We start from the raw sequence: 20470 nt of genomic DNA, 5'->3' as shown, positions 1-20470 counted from the left end.
AGCCAAACGTATTCACTCACCTGCATTGACTCGCATATGAACTTAAGTGACATCCCATTCTTAATCCATAGGGTTTAATATGACGTAGGACCCACCCTTTGCAGCTATAACAGCCTCAACTCTTCTTTGTGTGTGTGTGTGTGTGTGTGTGTGTGTGTGTGTGTGTGTGTGTGTGTGTGTGTGTGTGTGTGTGTGTGTGTGTGTGTGTGTGTGTGTGTGTGGAGAAAGAAAGCACATGTATTTTACATTAGACCTGCATCTCCTCCTACTGTCCACTTTGGGTATTACATGTGTGACAGAGGAGAGTACTAAGGGGAGAAATAATTGGTTGCAATACTGTTCCGGACATAAAGAAATGACCATCAACTTTAAACCAGATTGAAACCTTTATTAAATTCTGTATATGATGGAATACACTAGCTGGATCCTAATTTGGTATCTTAACTGAATTCAATCATTTTGGTCATCATAAACATTAGTTTTAACAGTTTATCTAGAATTGCTCAATCTTTCACATCTGTGCTGTTAACTCCTTCCCACCTATTTCTACTGCTTTTGGTCATATTATAATACGCTTACTTGCCGTTTGAAGGACCCGCCCATTTAGTTCAGGTACAGATTAATATCTGAACTAAATGATCAGAATATATATATATATATATATATATATATATATATATATATATATATATATAATATTATCCCACTTTTTTAAATTGTTGTTCATAATTATTGTAGATAAGCCTATTGTATAGATTTTAATTATTCAATCAGTCTTTTTTTGTTGTTGATGTAAACTGCTGTGATTATTAATTACAATGATTTCGTATCACTGACATCATTACTATGATAAATGCAATTTCATTTATAAGTAGCCCAAAAGTAAGTTGTATGTTTCATACAAATTATCTTCGTAAAATGTAATTAATTGATTTCCAGAAAGCCGCGGTATTTGTGATTGCTATATATTGCACTGCAAATACAGACCTTAATCAGAGAGCTTTGAAACAGAAGAGGCACAAGAGAGTCGGTGTGTATCACAATGAATCATGGGAGTATTCACGCGTTCCGTCATACGCCTCTGTGCTATGGAGTGACTCATCTCGCTCTATGTGTATAATCTCTGGTCATGTGAGCGGATTTGCAAACTCTCGCGAAATTAGCAACAGATTTGACCAAAATGCTACTGCAAAGCTATTTCCGGGTCAGGTGGAGGCGGTGGAGGTTGTGGAGGACAGAACGAAAGGCGGAGTGATTATCGGAGAGATTGTGGCTTAAACTGATCGCCCTATCGATTGCTTTGCTTTGCTTAGCCACCACGGCGGTGCGTTGCCGGACGCGGTAGCTAACCGCACCTAGCTCGAGCTAGCTAGCTGGCCGCTGACTGACAGCCCACACGCTCGGTCACATGAAGTGAATTTAATCGGAGGGAGGATGGCGGAGCGGGACGCGTCGCAGGGAGATCTACTTCTGCAGTCATCTTCAGAGGTTTCAGAAAGTTCTGGGAGGCGGAATTCCTCCGATGAAAACGGACACGCCGATAGCCCAGACGAGACTCTATCTCCGACTTCGGTGATATACTTCAGGGAGGCGTTGGACTCCTCAAACCTGAGATTTGGGACGGCTGGGTCGCTGTCACCGACTCCGCTTCGACGGTATGACTTCAGGATCGAAAGAATCGATTCAAAGCGCAGAAGTAAGTGCTAACAAGCTTTCAAAAACCCCAACTAGTCAACAAAATCCTCCCTAATAACCCACTGAGAATAACAAATGCACCTGCAGTTAACTTAGCGTTGCTAGCTTACTAGTGTTGTTAGCTAACTTTTGACTGTCCATAAACAAACAACTTCCTACATCCTTGTGATATAAGAAAAGTGCCATTAGCTAACGTTGTTCACGTTTGGAAGGTGATGACTAATATAAACCCTCTTGTTCTGGCTGGTTTTAACTAGTAAACAAAGCTGTTGACCAGTGTAAGAGTAAACTTCATGTCCATATCCACTGGCTTCTGCTGTTAACTTAACGTGTTTTCTCTTTTGACATCAAGGTTCTCTGTGTTTCTGATACATGTCATCTTTGTTTTCATACTTGTTACACATTAACTCACCAACACCAACAGTTATGACAGTTATCCACTGCTTTAGCTAAACACAAACTATCATCTGGGATTTGGGTCAAACTAGGGCAATCATGTTTGGTCCCTTAGTTTTTGTTTGATTAAGGTTCTGTTTTTTTTTTTAATTGGTCCTTTACTCTTTTCTATTGTGTCATTTATGCTGTTTTCTTTTAATAAAACTTTTATTTATTTATTCCATAAGTAAATTAATAATTTTGTTGGTTTGTGTGCAGGTTTGAAGGTTCTATTTAATTGTAAATGGGATATCTTTGACATTTCCGGCTGTCGCTTGAGCAAAAAAGAAAATACATTTATTCAAGAGAGAAAGATAGATTGAGACAATAATCTAGCCTGATTGAAAATTGATTTTTTTTTAGACCAATACCTCACCGATATTAGGAAGATTAATAAATCTGATATATCAGCAAAGAGTCCTAAATGGTGACACAGCTTTTTTCTCAACAGACACCGGGCCTGTAAACTGTACATAAACAGATAGTGTCTTACTTTCTAAGACGTGCATCTTTTGGCTTTCTGACGTGCAACTTCAAATGACACTGTTTTACATCCAGGACATTTGGCTTTATTGCCCTTGTCTGTGTTTGGGTGTCCTACTGCAACCAGCACATTAATTGCATTGTCAAATAACAGGCCTGTGTTTCCGGTCAGGGGACAGTGTTGATTTGTCGAGATACAGATGAATCCTCTGCTGCATCATTAGCATTGGTTGGGTACTCTGGGGACCCCCCCTCCCCCTTTTTTTTTTACGCATGCACCATCTGCTCACGTGACGCTGTGTTGCTGTACCCAGCACTACTGTCAGCCATCTTTGGTCGACACCCACCCAGTGCATTCACTGCGGTGCACAGGCAGTCCAATCAGAGTGAACCGGTGCTAAGCTGACCGGAGGAGGGCTGTGATTTTCAGCACGGTGCTCTCTTGCATTTTAAATCCCCAGTCTGTACAAAGGGGATAACAAGAGGTTGAAGAGGCGGAGGAGGAGGTGGAGGAGGAGAGGGCAGGGCAGCCTCTCTCAAGACAGCAGCGTATTTCACTCAGTTGTAAGGAGGAGGGGAGAAGGATGCAGGCATAAAGAGGAGGAAAAGCAGCACCCTTTCAAACACCTGCTGAGAGCTGCTGAGGGCCTTCCCCCATCTTATCCTCTTTTGATTTGATGCTTTAAATTCCCTATTCTCTCCGACTTTGTCATCTTTGCGGGCGGGCCTTGACTGGTTTCTGGAACAAAAGCTACTTTGGCTATTTTTCCCTCGGCGTTGTTGGTTTTGCATCAGCTGAGTCATCATGTCTGATCTGACGCCTCAGAGCGAAACCCCCACTCCCACCACGGACAAGATCACCCAGGCCGCCCGGGAGACCATTTATCTCTGCAACTTTCGCGTGTCTGTCGACGGCGAGTGGCTCTGCCTTCGCGAGCTCAACGACATCTCCCTGACGCCAGACCCAGAGCCGGCCCATGAAGGTATTGTGACCGATTAGCTCATCTTGCGAGGAAGGCTGTGTGCACAATTTGATCTCTGTTTGGGCGTGGTGATAACACAAGGTCCCCAGACGCAACACGTTTCATCTAGTGAACCGTGGTAATGTGTGCCGTTTGAGCTGTGTCACGATGGATTTCAGTGGAGACGGCTTGATGTCTGAGAGTTACACAGCAGGATGACGCGGCTTGTAAATAAGCCAAGGCCGGGCAACAAAACAGGAAGTGCCGCTTGTTTTTGTCGTGAGAATCTATCATCTTGCAGTAAATCACATCAAAAACAGTGATGATATTTGGTGTCTGTTTTCCTTAATCTTACAAAATACAACACTCAGAAATAGGTTTATACATTGTTGTTGTTGTTTTTTTTGTTGTTTTTTTACCCTTACTGAGACAAGATGCAACTGAATCCAGATATTTAAATTAGGCAGCATACTGCTACCTTCTATCTGTTGTCATTTGTGGTTTTAAATATGATGAGGAAAGAGAATATGTGCTGTTCAGCAAGGCTTTCCTCATCCTCGTCTCTTGCCACGCCTTCTCTCAGCAGAGAGCCGGCAGATTGGCAGGTCCACAGTTTTCCTGAGAAAAGGAAAGCAGTTCAGACTTCTCTCTGGTCATTCAAATGCAATTTCAACATTGGTCATGCAAATTCAACACTGCAGCACTTCAACCTGCAGCTCTGCTGTGATGATATTACAGAGGAGCTTTGACAATGACAGAAACTGTTTTTATCAGGGATGCTGAATTATATCTAATAATCTATAAATTCTATGAGTTTGTTGTAGCTGCGATTGATTTTTTTCCTTTTCTTTGCTATATTACCACATGTCTAGTTTCATGAGTTAACAGAGTTAACCCGTGTTACTGTACTTGTAAAGCTTTATGCAAGGACTTTAACTCAACTTTAAGCAAGATCTTACGTTTACTTGACACACATGTTGGTTCTTCTTAATTTCAATTGCTAATTTCTTTGTGTAGCACGGGAATATTTCAATGCTTCCTTGTAAGAATCTGATTGTTTTAACAGTGGTGGAAGAAGTACTCCGATCTTTTATTTAAGTAAAAGTAAGAGAAAAATAAAAACCAAAAGTTACTGTGTGGAACTTTTTAACTGGTTATGAAACTGTCTCAAAATAAAACTGATGCCTCTGTATGACCTACATAAGTAAGTAAGACTGTCAGACCACTCTGCAGTTAAACACGTTTTCTAAAGGAATTCTGGTATTCGGATACACTACCGCTTTTTTCCACAGGGGCTGCCAAAATTAACACAAAATATAAAAGATTCTAGCAATTCTAATTTGTAACTTGATATAGGACAGGGGGATTTCCATCTATAATAATTTATTTGTTAATTTATAATTTATAGTATTTATCGGAATCTGCGAAGTAACTAAAGGTATCAAATAAATGTAGTGGACTAAAGTACAAAATTTAATTTAAATTCATGCAGACACAAGTGGCATAATGTGGATATACTAAAATACAAGAACCTCAGAATCATAATTAAATACGATACTTTAGTGTATGTAGGCTACTTAAGTACTCTCCACCACTAGTTTTCTCTTTAATCAGAATCAAACGTTAAGGTTGTCATGTGGCCGCATTCTCTCTACAAGGCTAATTAAAGAGAACAGAAAATCACATTATATGTACATTCATTGTGCATTGCAGTGACTTGAAATAAGGAAATATTTTGTTATAAATTCAGAGCTATTAAAACGGTAATCCTGATACGGATTTACACCATTTTAACAACAACATCTGGGTGCACTGATTTTGTGTTGAAGTCGAGACTTTCATGGTCCATAACTAAAATCCATGGAAATTACAGACCAAATGTGTATTTATTAATAATGTAAAAATGCTGTATGCCCTGTGGAACTGGCCTCTCAGTGTCTAGTTATCTGCTTAAATAAATAATGGATGAGGCATGAACACATAGATGGATTATACAGAGAATTAAGTGCTGACTTTATTTGATTTTACTAGTTGATCCAGTATTTCCTTGTTTTAGGTTTGTATTAAATCATGTATGTCTGTATGTAAGTTTTCCAGCAAAAGCTCATTGTTTTTTTCTCACCTTGTCTCTTATTCCCGTATCAAAACGACTTTACTTTACTTTGAGGAAACATTGGATCCAGAAATACTGAAGGAAGTAAAGAATCATCAAAAATGTTTTTCCCCACCTGAGTCAATCCTGCTCTGAGACCATATTCATTGCTACGAGGACTCTACTGACCTTCTCCTATATTCTTTTTTGTTTGTTTTTTCTCCTCTCTTTCAGATCCGAAGGATCCCATTGCAATCGAAAGGCTTAACTTGATGAACATGGCCAAACTGAGCATCAAGGGCCTGATTGAGTCTGCTCTCAACCTCGGACGCACACTTGACTCCGACTATGCACCTCTCCAGCAGTTCTTTGTCGTGATGGAGCACTGTCTGAAACATGGCTTGAAAAGTACGTACAGGACCCTTCACACTGTCATCTGTTCAGCTGCATCACTTGGTGGTTTGAAAATGGAAATTTGAGGTCTTGACCACTTGGGTAACTTTACAAAAATATTTATACTGGACATTTTAGTTATGAGGCATATTTACTTTCTCTTATAGACCCTTTTATAGTTTGTAATCAGTGATGACGTACGTAAGTGTGTGCATACAGTTTGGCAACAGAAGTACAATGGATGCAATAGCTTGTCGAGCTATGTAAGGACATTAACCACCAAAGATCACACATGCATCCAAAACAAATTGACTTTCCAGATCTGTGTGCTATAAGTGAGTTAGTAGAATACATTAGCAAGTGGCCCAATATTAAGTGGCCAGATATAAACATGTATTTGCTGGAGAAAGGTAGCGTGTAACGCTACACCAACGATACAGTCAGATGCTTCCAACTACGTTATACACGGTCATGTACAGAACGTCAAACACCATGATATAGATTTAGAGGTTTGACTTTATTGAGTTTTAAAATGGGTGCTTTTTGAATCTGGTAATTCAGTGTTAAAAGCTTGCTAAATCGTCTAGATGAATGTGGCAAAACACCACTTCAGTGGCAAATATGCAGACGTATGTTTTTGATGACATCCGCTGTAAAAAGGGTCTATTACCACCCACTTGTTTGTATTGCTCATTATTTTGCCCTCAACCAGCGCTGTCTCTCCATTTTCAGCCAAGAAGACCTTCCTGGGGCAGAACAAGTCGTTCTGGGGAGCGTTGGAGCTGGTGGAGAAGTTGACGCCTGAAGCAGGAGAGATCACTGCCAGTGTAAAAGACCTACCCGGCCTCAAGTGAGTCTGATCTATCCATTCCCTACAGACAGACACATTTCACACAGTCATAACTTTTGTGAACAAAAGAATGACATGAAAGGATTTAGTAGCACGCAAATGCCTCCTTTTTGGCAAACGTCAACTCCGACGGCCATTTACCATATATTAAAGATAGTAAGGAGCTGTTCATTATATATGTTTGGTTCCAGAACTCCACTAGGAAGAGGGCGTGCCTGGCTTAGACTGGCCCTGATGCAGAAGAAACTCTCCGACTACATGAAGACCATCATCAACAGAAAGGACCTCCTCAGGTGTGTTTACTGCGCTGAGGCCCACTGGTGCCGAGAATACTGGCATAGAAGTGTGGCGAAGATCTTATGTGATGTGAATTAAAGGGGAAGTCACAACAAAGTGGGAAACACTTTGGATGGCGACTATGACTTTACTGCATTCTAAACACACTATAAAGTTTTATACTTATAGAACTGTATAGTTATAAACTCCTAAATATTCCAACTGCTTTACAACAGCAACACTATATAGCATTTCACAATGACTTATAAAGTCAAGTATCATAATACTTCATAATTGCAGGTCACTAACTGTAAATAATGTGTATCATTTTTATAGTTGTATACATGACAATCTTTTTATAATGCATTTAATCACTAATAATGCATTATAATGTGATTATTTAATTTAAGTGAAAATTGATTTTACATTTTGTGCGTTCTTGGATGGACTAATGATTTTTTTTTTATGATTTTTTTTCTCCATCGTTCATTACACCCTGATGTTTTCTGGTCAGTGACAGTATTTGTAACTCCTGTTTCTTTCCAGTGAATTCTATGAGCCAAATGCGCTGATGATGGAGGAGGAGGGAGCCGTCATCGCCGGGCTGCTCGTCGGACTCAACGTCATTGATGCCAATCTGTGTATGAAGGGAGAGGACTTGGACTCTCAGGTAAACCTGCATTCACTTTCACTTCAACCAACACCCAGAACTCCAGGAACACAAGGACAACACGACTAGTGGTTTCAGGAAGGATGAATGATGATGAGTCCCACCTGATCTTTAATTGGAGACTTGTGGCCGACTGTTTATTATTAGCATAGCTAACGCCTCCTAAACCCATTATAAGGGCAGGTGTTGTGCAAGTACTCAAGTACTCATTAAATCACTAAACAGCCTTTTTAAATGTTCTTAAAATGTTTCAGTTTAAATTTCAACCCTGAGAGGTACCTGTGTCCATCTTTGTTTGGTTAAATGCTCTACAGTGAAGATCTAATACAAGCTCATCATCGCTCTTGTTGTAATTCCATAGACAGCTTTTTCCAAACTGTTCAGGAATCTGTTTCTAAAATGTAAAAACGACATGATGCATCAAACCCCCTGCACATCTAAGTTGTCTGAGTGCACACGTTAGTAAGGATCCTCCACAAGAGCTGCAGTGTGGTTTCAGTGGTTATTGATTATCTGTTTGTTACGAAATTATTTCTGCAGGTCGGGGTGATTGATTTTTCAATGTACCTCAAAGATGGTGGACACAGTAGTAAGAGTGCAGAGGGGTGAGTGCTGCTTCCTTTCTATATGTTATCAACAAGGAGTGCTTCATAATGTTTTGAGGTCACAAGTACCAACAATAATCACTTACAGGATTTGTTTTTCTCCATCACAGTGGCTGACATGTACTTCTATAGCAGTCAATGATAATTCCTTACTACCCATTGAAACGATTATGTGTTAATTCAAACCAAAGTAGCTCGCCACCGACTACGTGTTTTATTTTCTAAATGCCGTAATGTCTTTCTTCCATCTGTTTATTGATCCATCGTCCTCTCTCTGCTCCCCCAGTGACGGTCAGATCACAGCTATTCTCGATCAGAAGAATTATGTGGAGGAGCTGAACAGACATTTGAGGTTTGTCAGTGTGACCGTCGCTCTTCAGCCGCTTCAGCTGCTTTTATAGCTGCAGATTAACGTGATTTATCCGTCCGTTTTATAGTGCATCGGTAAACAACCTCCAGGCCAAGGTGGACGCGCTGGAAAAGTCCAACACAAAGCTAACGGAAGAGGTGAGAGTCTTTCGCAGCCGCACTACGTCACTGCTGCTGGTTTTCTTCTGTTTACAGAAGGGTTCGCTGACTTGTGTCTCCACAGCTCGCGGTGGCAAATAACAGGATCATCACTTTACAAGAAGATGTGGAGAGAGTCCAGGAGGAGAGTTCATATCAGCTGGAGTCCAGGAAGGTGAGCACACCACCAGTTTAATTGTTTTTCTCCTGGAAATTTAGATTAATATCAGTTAGATAAAGTTTTCATCAGACACTGGATTAAAAACGTTTGTGCCGGATCCTGTTTACACCTGGTGAGGATCTATGCTGATATTTTTGAAGCACTGGCCCCTGAGTCCGCCGAGCCCTCGTCCAACCTAATTTTGTTTCAGCCAAAACAAGCTCCTCCATTTTCTGCAGTGACATCAACAACTTAGGGTTGTTTTCAAGTGAAATACTTGTAGAATAATCATTGGAATGGACATTTTCTTTTTTTCAGGCCTCCAGAAGTGAGTCGGCACCAGACGGACAAGCGATGGGTGAAACACGCAAACAGCTCAAAGAGGAAACTCTGCTTCGATTGGTGCGTTTCAGCCTCTTAACCTCTTAGGTTTAGATTTGTATATTGTCATGAAACTCTGAGAGTACCTACAGGTGTTATCACACTTCACATGTGCTTAACTGAGAAATGTAGAATCCTGAATCCCCTAGAAGGTTGGCCTGTGGTTGTTGAGTGTGTATCTGAGGTTGAAGGCGATCTCCCCGTGCAGGATGTGGAGAAGGAGCTGGAGGTGCAGATCGGGATGAAGCAGGAGATGGAGTTGTCCATGAAAATGCTGGAGAAAGACGTCTGTGAGAAGCAGGACGCTCTAGTGGAGCTCAGACAGCAGCTGGAAGACCTTCGTGTCATCAACCAACAGCTCAGTCACAAGTCACAGGTGAGGCCCACAGTTTACCACCACAACGATGGCAACATGCAGGATGAGGATACTGAATGGCTGGTCTGCATCCCAAATATCACCATCTTGTTTAAAATGTGCTCGGCAGCCTTTTGCTGAGGGATTCAACACAATGTACTAATCTGAAATGTCAGTTCCAGACAGCAGCTCTGCCTGTGTTTGAATGTCAAATGTGCCTTTTCGTCTACGCCAGCAGAGTTCTACAGGACAGAAACGCAAACTCACAAACAATCTGGACAGTGATTTATATGAAAACACTGTGGACAACAACTGCTAATTAGCCACTCACATTTTTCTCAGAGTGCCGACGCCGGCTCTAAACAGAAGAGTGAAGCCATCGCTCGTCTGGAGGAGAAGATAAACCAGATGACGGGGACTGTCAAACAGATGGAGACCAGGTGAGGCTCGTTCTCCACAGCCACGCCGGATATTTTGAATAATTATTTCAGTAGACAGTTTCTCTCTCCGGGGAATCATTTGCTTACAAAAAACATCTTAATGTCCTGTTTTGTCATTTTTCTCCCTCCACTTTCTTTATGTTTCATTCTCATTATGTGTTTGAATCATTTCATCAGCGAGAAGCACGCGGTGAAGCAGGCCAGAAACCTGAACTCGGCAGCGGGGAAGCTGCTACAGCTGCAGCAGTAGCTCCCACGCTTTCATAAATCCCAATACAAACATACAACCCTGCCTAATATAGAGCTAACCAAACTAGAATGTTATCTTTTCTGTACGACGCTCCTTTTGTTGACGACAGTAAAAAAAATAAAAAAAAAACATTTTCCCACAACCTCCTGCATTGGCTCTCCAGCATCAGCTTTGAGTAGTGTGGACTGAATTGATCCTGTTAGCAGCCCTTAATCCTCGTGTTGTCTGACAGATCAGATTTATACTTTTATCCGGTAGCCGTTTCTTAATTAACGCTTTTTGTTTTTGGCAAAGAGTAGATGGCATGGTGTCTGACAGTCCACTGTGAGCGGTTTTAAGATTTCATGGACACATCCTGGATATTTGGGAAGCAGTGGACTGTGGCTGTAACGTTGCTCCAAAGAATAAGACCACTAACAGAGACTGACTAACAGAGACCTAACCGATGTTTAGGGGGGCGGTATCCAATGCTGTCATTCGGTGATCCACATTCAAGTGTAGTAGGCTAGGACAGGAGCAGGATAAAGTAAGAAGAAAAGGGCAAAATTAATTTTTATTAATTTTGAATTGTATGTGAACATTGGTGTAAACTGTAGTAATCATTAGGCTAATAAAACAATAAACAAACGGCAGCCTGCTTCATCTTCTTTGGCTAAAGTCTCCCTGTCGTCCTCCGTCCTCAGTCAACTCTTCATTTGTTTGTGTTTTTTTTTTTAATTTCAGTTTTAGTTCCAACCTTTTTGTCAGGTTTTCATTTTTTTTTACCATGCGTTTATGTAACACCCCCTCCCCCAACCAGATGCAAACAGGCTGAGAGAGAGAGGAGTCTGGCTTTGGAGGCCAACCGGCTCTTCAAACAGGAGTTTGGGGACAAAATTGAGAGTCTTCAGACGGAGGTGGAGCAGCTGAGGAAGCAAAGGTAAAGTCTGAGGGAAGGTTAACATTAGAAGTGAATGTTTATGGTCATTAGAAACCTGTTGATTAATTATAAAACCGTTTTTCTGTATTTATTTTCTGTCTTTGTGATATTTGTCCTTTTTTATCTGTTAATGCATCCACTTTCTTTGGGCAAAGCATTATTCTAATAAATGTTTTTAGTTTCAACTTGTGTTTGTCTCGTTTCAGGTCTAATCTGGAGGTGGAGTTGAGAAAAGAGCGAGAGCGAAGGAGTGAGCATCATCTGGACGCTGCGTCAGGACTCTCCGGTGCTCCTCGGCGGGAGAAGAGACCCCCAGAGAACATACCAAAAGTAAAACTGTGGTCACGATTGTGCAGAATTGAAGAAGAACCAAACTGCTTTGTCCCTTTTTATGTATAATATGTGTGTATTTTACCAACAGCGTGCCCCAGAATCCCCATCAGTCAAAAGGGACGATGACCAGTTACACTCCGGAGCAGAGGACAAACTAAGTCTGAGCTCCAGCTTGTAAGTCGTTTTTTAAGATCTTGTTGAAAAATACATATAAATTTGAGGAAATATTGTTTCTTATTTATTAATTCATTGCCTTCTCCTGCTTTAAAGGTCCTCAAGGTCACACCACGAGGACGAACAGGTGAGGTCCAAGCTGCGCTGAGCAAAATGAGTAATTACCTTACCATAGTCCTGTTTATGAATTCATATTTTTTAATGCATGTATTAAAGTGTTGTCATTAAATGAATGAATAATAGACCACTTCAAATAAAGTTTCTACTATAAAGATGCAAACAAGATGCGGTAACGGCTAAGAACAATATTGTATTATCTTTAGTATTCTTGTACTCTTAGCGGATATTTCAACAATCCCATAATGGCTCGAGCATAATTAACATTGTTATTGATTGATTTTCTGCAGGATGAATCCTTCGTGGAGATCAGTCAGCCTTGCATCTGTATGATGTGTGAAGAGGACGACTCCCTGCTGAAGACAAAGGTAGTTCATAATCCCTGTCTTTACCTTAAAGGGTAACTTTTTTTCACCCATGTTTTTGTGTCTAAGTGAATAAAAGTGCTTGCTCAGCATTTAGCTCAAACCATTATGAAGATGGGGGTCACTCCCAGTGCTCGACGAGTTATCAAGTCGTTGGTCTCTTGAGTCACGTTTTGCTCAAGGGAGTCCTAACACTGTAAGGTGAAGACGGCAGCCTCGTCACAGTGAGTTCTAATCCTGTCGTTCTGTCTCTAGAAACAGTGTAAGAACTGCAGCGGCTTCTTCTGCGAGAGCTGCGCATCCAACGAGCTGCCGCTGCCTTCCTCGATTCTCCCGGAGACCGTGTGTACCGCCTGCTTCTCTCTGTTGCTCCAACAATACGCTTCGACGCCAACATGAAACCGCTGCTGTGCATTTAAGTAGAGGACGCGGTGATCGGACGCACACAGACACATTGATTTTGTAGAATTGGCACCTCAAAAATGCACTTTGACTTTTGTGTCCCAAGACATGATGAGGGATCTGGTGGGAGTCTGGGCCAGGTCTGAACTGGCAATATTTTAGCGACTTTAAGTTCATTATCCAAACATGAGTGCTGTTTGGTTGCAGGTTTTCATTATTCTAATACTGGTGTCGCCGTAATTCTTCCTTTTAGGCTAAAAGTTGTGTGTTGAGCTGCTTTAATGAAAACCTGCATTTCATAAGCTGTAAAAATGGCACCTGGATGGAGATTCCAGGAAAAAAAGACAACTTGAATCATCTCATGCATTTAAAAATGGACTTTTCAGTGTCCACTAAGTGGATTATTAATTAAAAGGGTCAACTGACAGTATTTTGCTTTTTAAATAAATTCGTTTTAAAAGATGAAAATGGGAAAAACTGGAGGAAGCATGAATGTTCACACTTTTGTGCTCAAAGTGGCATCTGATTCAAAATCAAATATCCCAAAACACTTCTGACCAAATACTATATCCTATGATATGAAACATGTATTAGCATTTTGGCAAAGACTGTATGTGCTGTCAGAAATCTTTTTATACACTAGTGATACAACTGTCGAATTTAAATACACATATTTCAAGTTAAATCACAATATTCTGATCCTTATGCTTGAGTTTATCTAGTCGATTACTGTGATATCAATATCTGATGGACATATCATTCAGCTGCCTTGTTCAGACTGTAGAAGAGTTGATTTAGCTGTTTTTATTGTGGGCGGTGCACTTATTCTCTGTTTAGCGGAGAGTTAGATGAGATCTCATGGGATCGATTCAACGTAACCACGGTAACTTTAGGTTATCTGGTTATCATAACTAACCCAAACACCCCGCTCAGCAGTTCTACAACGGAGTCCACCATGTGTGTGTGTGCGCGAGAGTGCGTGTGAGAGTGTGTGCGTGTGAGAGTGTGTGTGTGTGTGCGAGAGAGAGAGTGTGAGAGTGTGTGTGAGTGAGTGAGAGAGTGAATTGCTCTATAATATCGATGGATCACAATAGATCTGATCATATTTACACTTGTGGATAATATTATATTCATGTATTCTTATAGAATAGAAGACACTTTATTGCCTGGAGGACAATTTGAGACAAATTATTTCAGCTGCAACCCGGCGGGGTGAAATGGAACGCTAATGATTCAAAGTAGTAAGAATGTTTCCTTCCATGTCTTACAATCGGCCACAGCATGTATGTAAAAGTAAGGCAGGGCGATGCAGACCGTCTGCAGGACCGTACGTCACGACTCATATGTGACGCACTGCAACAGAAGTGAATATATGAAGTGAGAAGACTGATTTACATTGCAGGGCTGCAGCAATAAGAATTACATAATTTAATACAATACACACGTAGCTAATTACAGTCAGATCTATGGTGCTCTAGATGAGGCAGTGACATTATAAGTCTGAATTTACACATTTACACAGGAGCAGGTTAGGTGTGCAGAATGCTTGTTACCATGGTGATGGACTGGACCACCGTCGTAGGACTACAAAGCCAGATTTGAACCTGAAGTTACTTCACTAACCCCAAATGCAGCTTTAGAGGTTTGTTCCCCTTCGACTGTGACTGAGCCAGTCTTTACGCTAAGCTAAGCTAACTGGCTGTAGCTTCATTTTTCAAAGCCACTCACAGAAAAAGTTTTTTTTTCTTTGCTTATTGTGGGCAAAATTGCCTTAGTTTTTGTCCATAATAAACAAAAAAGGGCCTTTATCTGTGTGCGCCTACAAATATGTACACTGGTCAACTTCCAATTATAGCTTCACATGTTAGCATTCATTTTCTTTCTGGGCGTCGTATCATATTAGGGCACTTTTAAATGCATGGCTCTCTGCCTGACGGGTTTGAAGTAGACAGTGCACATAGTTGTTTTTTTATGTTGTGTAGATTTATATGAAGAATATTTAGAAGCTCATTAAAGCAAGCTTAGTTGTTGTTAAGCTGATTAACACGCAAGATGGAAATGCTTCTTCGATCAACAATAAACTTTTATTAAATCTTACTGGTGGATGACTGTGTTATTATAATCAGTATTTGTGCAGCATGAAGAGCTCAGTCCTCATACTTTCAGATATTTTTGTATTTCCTCTAATTTTGCAAATTAATGTAAAGTGATATCAGTAAGTTTAAATACCATTTTTATGCATATTTAGATGATGATCGGGATAACATTGTGCACTTCATGTTCTTTGGCCAGGATAATCATTTTCTTATCATCCCAGGCTGAGTAACAGCTAAATAAATATGGCTATATACATATTTGTGTTTTGTGAAATATTTTCATTGGTGAATTTATAAAATGAAACATTTAAAGCATTTCTTTCACACAAGAACAGGAATTTCATTCTGTATGTTTTTTTTTTTAATCTACTTAAATGTGAAATCTACATTCTGTTCACATGAAACAGGTTACACAATGAGGTGACGCCTGCATGCAATCTTTATTAGTCAAGTGGAGACTTACAGGTAAAACTACTGTTTTGTCATGCACCGATCACTTTTCAGATTTAAGGCTATTTTGTTTCCATAACACGTCTTCCTTTTTAGACTGGTGGAAAGAAAACATGCAAAAAACACATTTGAGTGTTTATTTCACTAGTCTGCTTGTATCTGTAGATTTATCCTAAAGTCACTTAAAGTTAGCATTAGATCATGCCTGATTTGCATATTTAAACATACCATTCCAGAAACGTTTTAACGCTCTAGCCTTCACTAAAATTACTCTGCAGAATCCTCCCTTTATTATAAGTTGTCTACATTGATCTCTTGAACTGCATTACCTCCCTCTTGTTGGATCGAGACAGTGAAGGCAATGAAGTTTTTCTTTTGACCGTTTATTGTTTGATGTCCAAGTCAGGCTGCAAAATAAATACAATAGTCCTGTGTATGTGTGTGTTTGGCATCGGTGCATCGACATTCACCTGCAGGAGAAAACGTAACACGTTAAATCACATCTGGAGTCGAAAAGGAAAAAGCAAAGTTTATGCGAGAAGTTAAAACCAGTAAATTTACATTTAAGTACATTAAAATATATTATTATGAAAAGAAAACAGCACAGTGATTGCAGTGTGTTATGCTTTGCTCTATAAAAAGCTTGTTATAACACATTTATTCTGTCTCGTGAAATATAAAAGTAACTGATTTTTCTGCCAAAAACCAAGCATTTCCAACTCACCTTTTTCCATGAGAGTCTGGTTCAGAGTTTAGGAATAACTCGATGTATCTTTCTCCTAAAAATCAGAGAAGGTTCAAATATTTTGGTTAAAACGTTTTGATAAAATTAAGGTAAAATGACTTTTTTTAATGAAGTCTGGTGGCTTTGAAGAGAGCATAGATAACGTCAGCACTCCCCTTAAATGCTCTATGAAGATAAACATGATGATTGCTGCGTTTTGGCCTTTTCTTTTTTTGAATGCCATCTAAATAAACTTGCATCTATCTATCCATCCATACATCTACATTCAGCTGGCCCGGGTCTTACATGCTCTCAGACCGTCTCACCTATGTGCATTCTGTCTCGGGACATGGCGGTCAAGGCGTCCTGGTGGCAGCTGAAGTAAACGTCGGCCTCGCCGCTCGGCCTCCCTTCAGAACCGCACTCAATCAGGATCTTCGACACGACTAGAGGAGAGAAGAACTGCAAGAAAGAAGCAAACGCATGCAATTAACATCACATGCAAAGTGGCCTCTAATGTGACAACGCAACCAGCTTGTCAACATTTAAATGATTACATTTTATTTTTTTACCTTAACAATGTCTTCTCCGGACACCTGGAAAGGAAGTCCTCTCATGTGGATGTAGTGAAGCGGCAGTGTGGAGCTCTGAGGGGATCCTGATGGAGCAGATAAGTCAGTTTACAGCCCGTTTTACCACCATATACTAACCTAGATGATGAATCATCTGGACTTGCATTTGTATTTAAAAACATCCAAGCAGCTTTTACACATTTCACTGAAAATTACTGATTTAAAAAACAAACCCTGAATAGATCAGTTTAAACTGATTTTCACCAGGATCAACCATCAAAGAAGTGCTGCATTTTGTGCTTCAAGAAGACATTTATGATTTGTATTGATGGTTTTTTTTAAATGGGAAGAGGAACTAAAAATCTCACCACTTTTGGTCTGTGAGACAGAGACGGTCCTGTTCGCCAACTGAGCGCCGGCGTGAGGAGCAGCTGAACTCGTCCTCTTCCTCCAACTGGAATAAATCTGGTCACTTCTGCTGGCAAATACTTCGATGTATCTGCAAATACAAACAGCGAGGGAGACGCATCAATTTAACATGAAAAAAATTATTTGATGACTTTACTTTCTATTGTACAGAAATGAGAGAGACATTTGAAACAGGATTATGTTGTATTGGCTACAGGCCCTTCATGTGAGCGTGTGCAGCATCCAACCTGTTTCCGATGATCTCCCGGTCTCTCTGCAGAGCTTCGTCAGCTGCTTCTTGAGAGGAAAATTGCACAAAGGCCTCTCCGGAGTTCCTTCCTTTGTTGTCTGTGACGACGGTGATCCCGTTCTCAACTATATCCAAACCTGAAAGACACAACCCAAATCTGATTTTACTTTTGGCATTTAACCGATTCTTTCTTTCTTTCTTTAATCATCCTCCACTCAGGCACGTATAGATGAATTTAACCAATCAAGTGTATATATTCGATTGGAGGTGCGTGTTTAATCGGTCAGTTGGCAAAAATGTATTTTCAAGTGATAAATCAAACACTTTGATCAAAGATGATGCAACTGCCAGCTTTTTTTTTTTTTTTTTTAAAAGTCCTCTTGTCCTGGGGAAACAAAATGCAGATCCAGTATTTCTGGTGAATGTGGTAAGGCGGGAGAAGTGAACCTGAAAAGAACTGGGTGATGTCAGCCTCGGTGCAGGAGAAGGGGAGACCTCTGAGACGCACCACCCCGTTTTCAGCTGGAGCCTGGACGGCTTTCTTCAGGATGGTTTCAGCGTCGCTGTTCGTCACTTCATACACTGCAAAAACAAAAACACAGAGTTGTTCTCTGGGACCCCGACACTGTAGCAGCTAAACAGAATTGTTCATTTGATCATTTAGGGCTTAGTTTTTCTTGCTCTGGCGTGCCAAATGTGTCCAACCGAAACCTGTATTTTCGAACAGCTTGGGATGGGAGGGGACGAACCTTCGACGTATCTTGGGCCGAGGTACTGCCGGTGCTTCTCCAGAGCTTTGCTGACATCCTCCTCGTGCTCCAGCTCGATGAAGGCTTGTCCCGACGGCCTCCCCAGCCTGTCCACAGTGAGATGGATCCCTTTCACCCCGTCACGGATCCTACACTCTGGAACATAATCACCGTTAGCTGTACATGGACAGTTGTCTAATTGTTTTTCTGTTCGTTTGTTTGTTTGAATGTTGGACAATGTGGGACAACAAATGCAACAATTTCACAGTATAGCGAACAACAAAGCTTTCCGCAATAATTCCCACAAATCCAAACTCTCACCTGATAAGAACTGCAGGAGGTCCTGAGCCGAGCAGGACCAGGGGAGACCCTTCAGCTGAATGATGTACACCTCCTTCTTCTGTGGTTCTGGCTCAGTCTCATAGTCCGGCAGCGGCGGGTATTCATCTTCACAAGGCGCTCCTGTCTGGAAAACAAGACGTAAATATGACTCTGCAGCCACAAGCTGACTTGTTGCTGTGGTTAGTGGACCAAGGAACCTGTTGGAATTTAAGTTTTTCAAGCTATTTTATAATCCTGTCCACAGTTAACGTGTTTACCATAATGACCATTGAGTCACAGAGGTGTTATAAGCACACAGTATGTTTCAAATGGAGGCTTGTGCCATAATTCAACACTTATGTTTTTATATTTTGTTGCTCTACTTTGACCAGCTGCAACATTAAAGCGGTGAACACATTAATGCATCAGTAATTATAATCCAATATATATAGTTTCATCGGAAATGGGTTATTCTGCATATGAGTACATTTGCATGTGGTACAATGGGTGTATTTTGATGCTCGTACTTTGGTACTGCTTTCATAATCATCTCTGTATTAAAACGTCTAATTTGGTGGACGTATTCAGATCGTTAAGTAGCAAATGGTGATGCATTGCGTACATCACTTTAATGTTGCAGCTGGTAGGCCTACAAAGTGTACTAAAGAAGTATGAAACTCCAGAGTCATCAGTAATCATGACCTCCCCTCGGACTAACCTTGGTACAGAAGCGGTACTGGCTGATTCTCACTGCGGACGGCAGCTGACAGACTGCCCGACTGGTTGATGCCCATCTCGGCTGCTGAATGAACCCGCAGCCGCCCGACAACACGCTGCTGCTGCTGCTGCTTCTCGTTTTGATACGTGCCGGTAACGTTACCTGTCTGACTGCGCCACACCGCTGCAGTAGAAACAACAGAGACTTACTGTTACTGGACATGTTAGCCGAGCCAAGCCGGGGCTCACTTTCTTTCTTCAGTTAGCTACTGAGTTCAGCTATCAGCTTAGTATGGTGTGTTATAGGAAGTTAGACTGATTCACGTGGGTCAGTCAAGGGCAGTGTCGGGGAGTTTTAGTGGTGCTAACAAGCTAAAAGCTAAACGCGTTTCATTTCCGGTTAACCTTTCACAACAAAAGCCAAAATATGACCATATCAAGATTTTGATCTCCTCACAGAGCACATGCTTTCTATAAACTATGTTATTAATAATACTACAACCAGAATGTATTTTTATACATGCATATTATTAATTGATATTTTATTATTTTAATCAATTAATTAGTATCCACAAAACTTAAAAAAGAGAAGGAAACCAAAAATGTATGAAATCATGAAAAACGTAATAATCTTATTTTATGAATTTAATGTTGTATTATGTTTTATCTTATTTTAGCCGATCTTATGGTCTTCATCAGCCAGATAGCCATATAGTTTATGTATGGATCTTTTGTTAATTAACATGCAGACAGTTTAGAAGAAATATAACACCTCACAAATTGCATTTGAAAAACCCCTCCTTTGCATCATTTGTCAGACTTATTATATTATAGACCTATTATTTGTATTATTGTTGCTATTTTTTTAATCAATTCGCATTTTAATTTCTTGTATTCTTTTTTTGTTTTGTTTGTTGTTATTTTTACTGTTTTTGTTCATGAGGGCAGCTTAATTAAAACAACTGAAATAATAGTATCCATGTTACAAACGCCCCAATAAAATGCAAAATACGCGGAACATTTTAACCTGCCATTATTATTGAAATAATGTATATTTGCAGGTTACGTGGAAGAGGTGTTTCCACTAACTCCCATGAACTTGACAACAGTCTTCGCCATCAAGTACTTCCTCTCTGCCGCTCTGCTCTTGTTAATGTTACATGTAGTCTACACTGCCCCCTAGAGGCCAGGATGCCGTACACTCCTCATAATGCCATGTTTCTCATAACAAATGTAAATATTTCCATTTCTCCCGTTTATCCAGCCACGCGTTGTGTTTTTTTGTGTATATCCTTTTCTTTTTCAGTTTTTAAAACTTG

General features: G+C 40.5%; 2 protein-coding genes across 3 annotated transcripts; one reads left to right on the top strand and one right to left on the bottom strand.

Annotated features, from left to right (window-relative positions):
• Positions 1-1195: 1195 nt before the first annotated feature.
• Positions 1196-14930, top strand: rufy3 (RUN and FYVE domain containing 3). Of its 2 annotated transcripts, none has more exons than XM_084025547.1 (18): positions 1196-1696; positions 5902-6075; positions 6793-6910; positions 7102-7203; positions 7733-7856; positions 8397-8461; positions 8748-8813; positions 8899-8968; positions 9054-9143; positions 9447-9530; positions 9718-9885; positions 10207-10304; positions 11354-11473; positions 11680-11803; positions 11895-11980; positions 12077-12107; positions 12388-12465; positions 12718-14930. In XM_084025547.1, exons 1-18 carry the CDS (start codon positions 1435-1437, stop codon positions 12859-12861), a joined length of 2004 nt encoding a protein of 667 aa, XP_083881673.1. In that variant the 5' UTR covers positions 1196-1434; the 3' UTR covers positions 12862-14930. The 2 variants fall into 2 exon arrangements, with proteins under 2 accessions (XP_083881673.1, XP_083881674.1); XM_084025548.1 differs by lacking the exon at positions 1196-1696 and adding an exon at positions 2947-3596 and having other exon boundaries at positions 12718-14926.
• A 654-nt stretch (positions 14931-15584) lies between these two features.
• Positions 15585-19510, bottom strand: grsf1 (G-rich RNA sequence binding factor 1). The gene is made up of 10 exons (XM_084024292.1): positions 19153-19510; positions 18435-18579; positions 18114-18269; positions 17812-17946; positions 17363-17501; positions 17075-17205; positions 16707-16792; positions 16461-16596; positions 16135-16189; positions 15585-15880 (listed from the first exon to the last, which is right to left on the bottom strand). Exons 1-10 carry the CDS (start codon positions 19372-19374, stop codon positions 15877-15879), a joined length of 1209 nt encoding a protein of 402 aa, XP_083880418.1. The 5' UTR covers positions 19375-19510; the 3' UTR covers positions 15585-15876.
• Between the last annotated feature and the right edge of the window lie 960 nt (positions 19511-20470).

Source organism: Eutrigla gurnardus, assembly GCF_963514095.1.
Source record: "Eutrigla gurnardus genome assembly, chromosome: 13".
NCBI lineage: Eukaryota > Metazoa > Chordata > Actinopteri > Perciformes > Triglidae > Eutrigla > Eutrigla gurnardus.
This window is presented reverse-complemented; position numbering and strand designations above follow the sequence as displayed.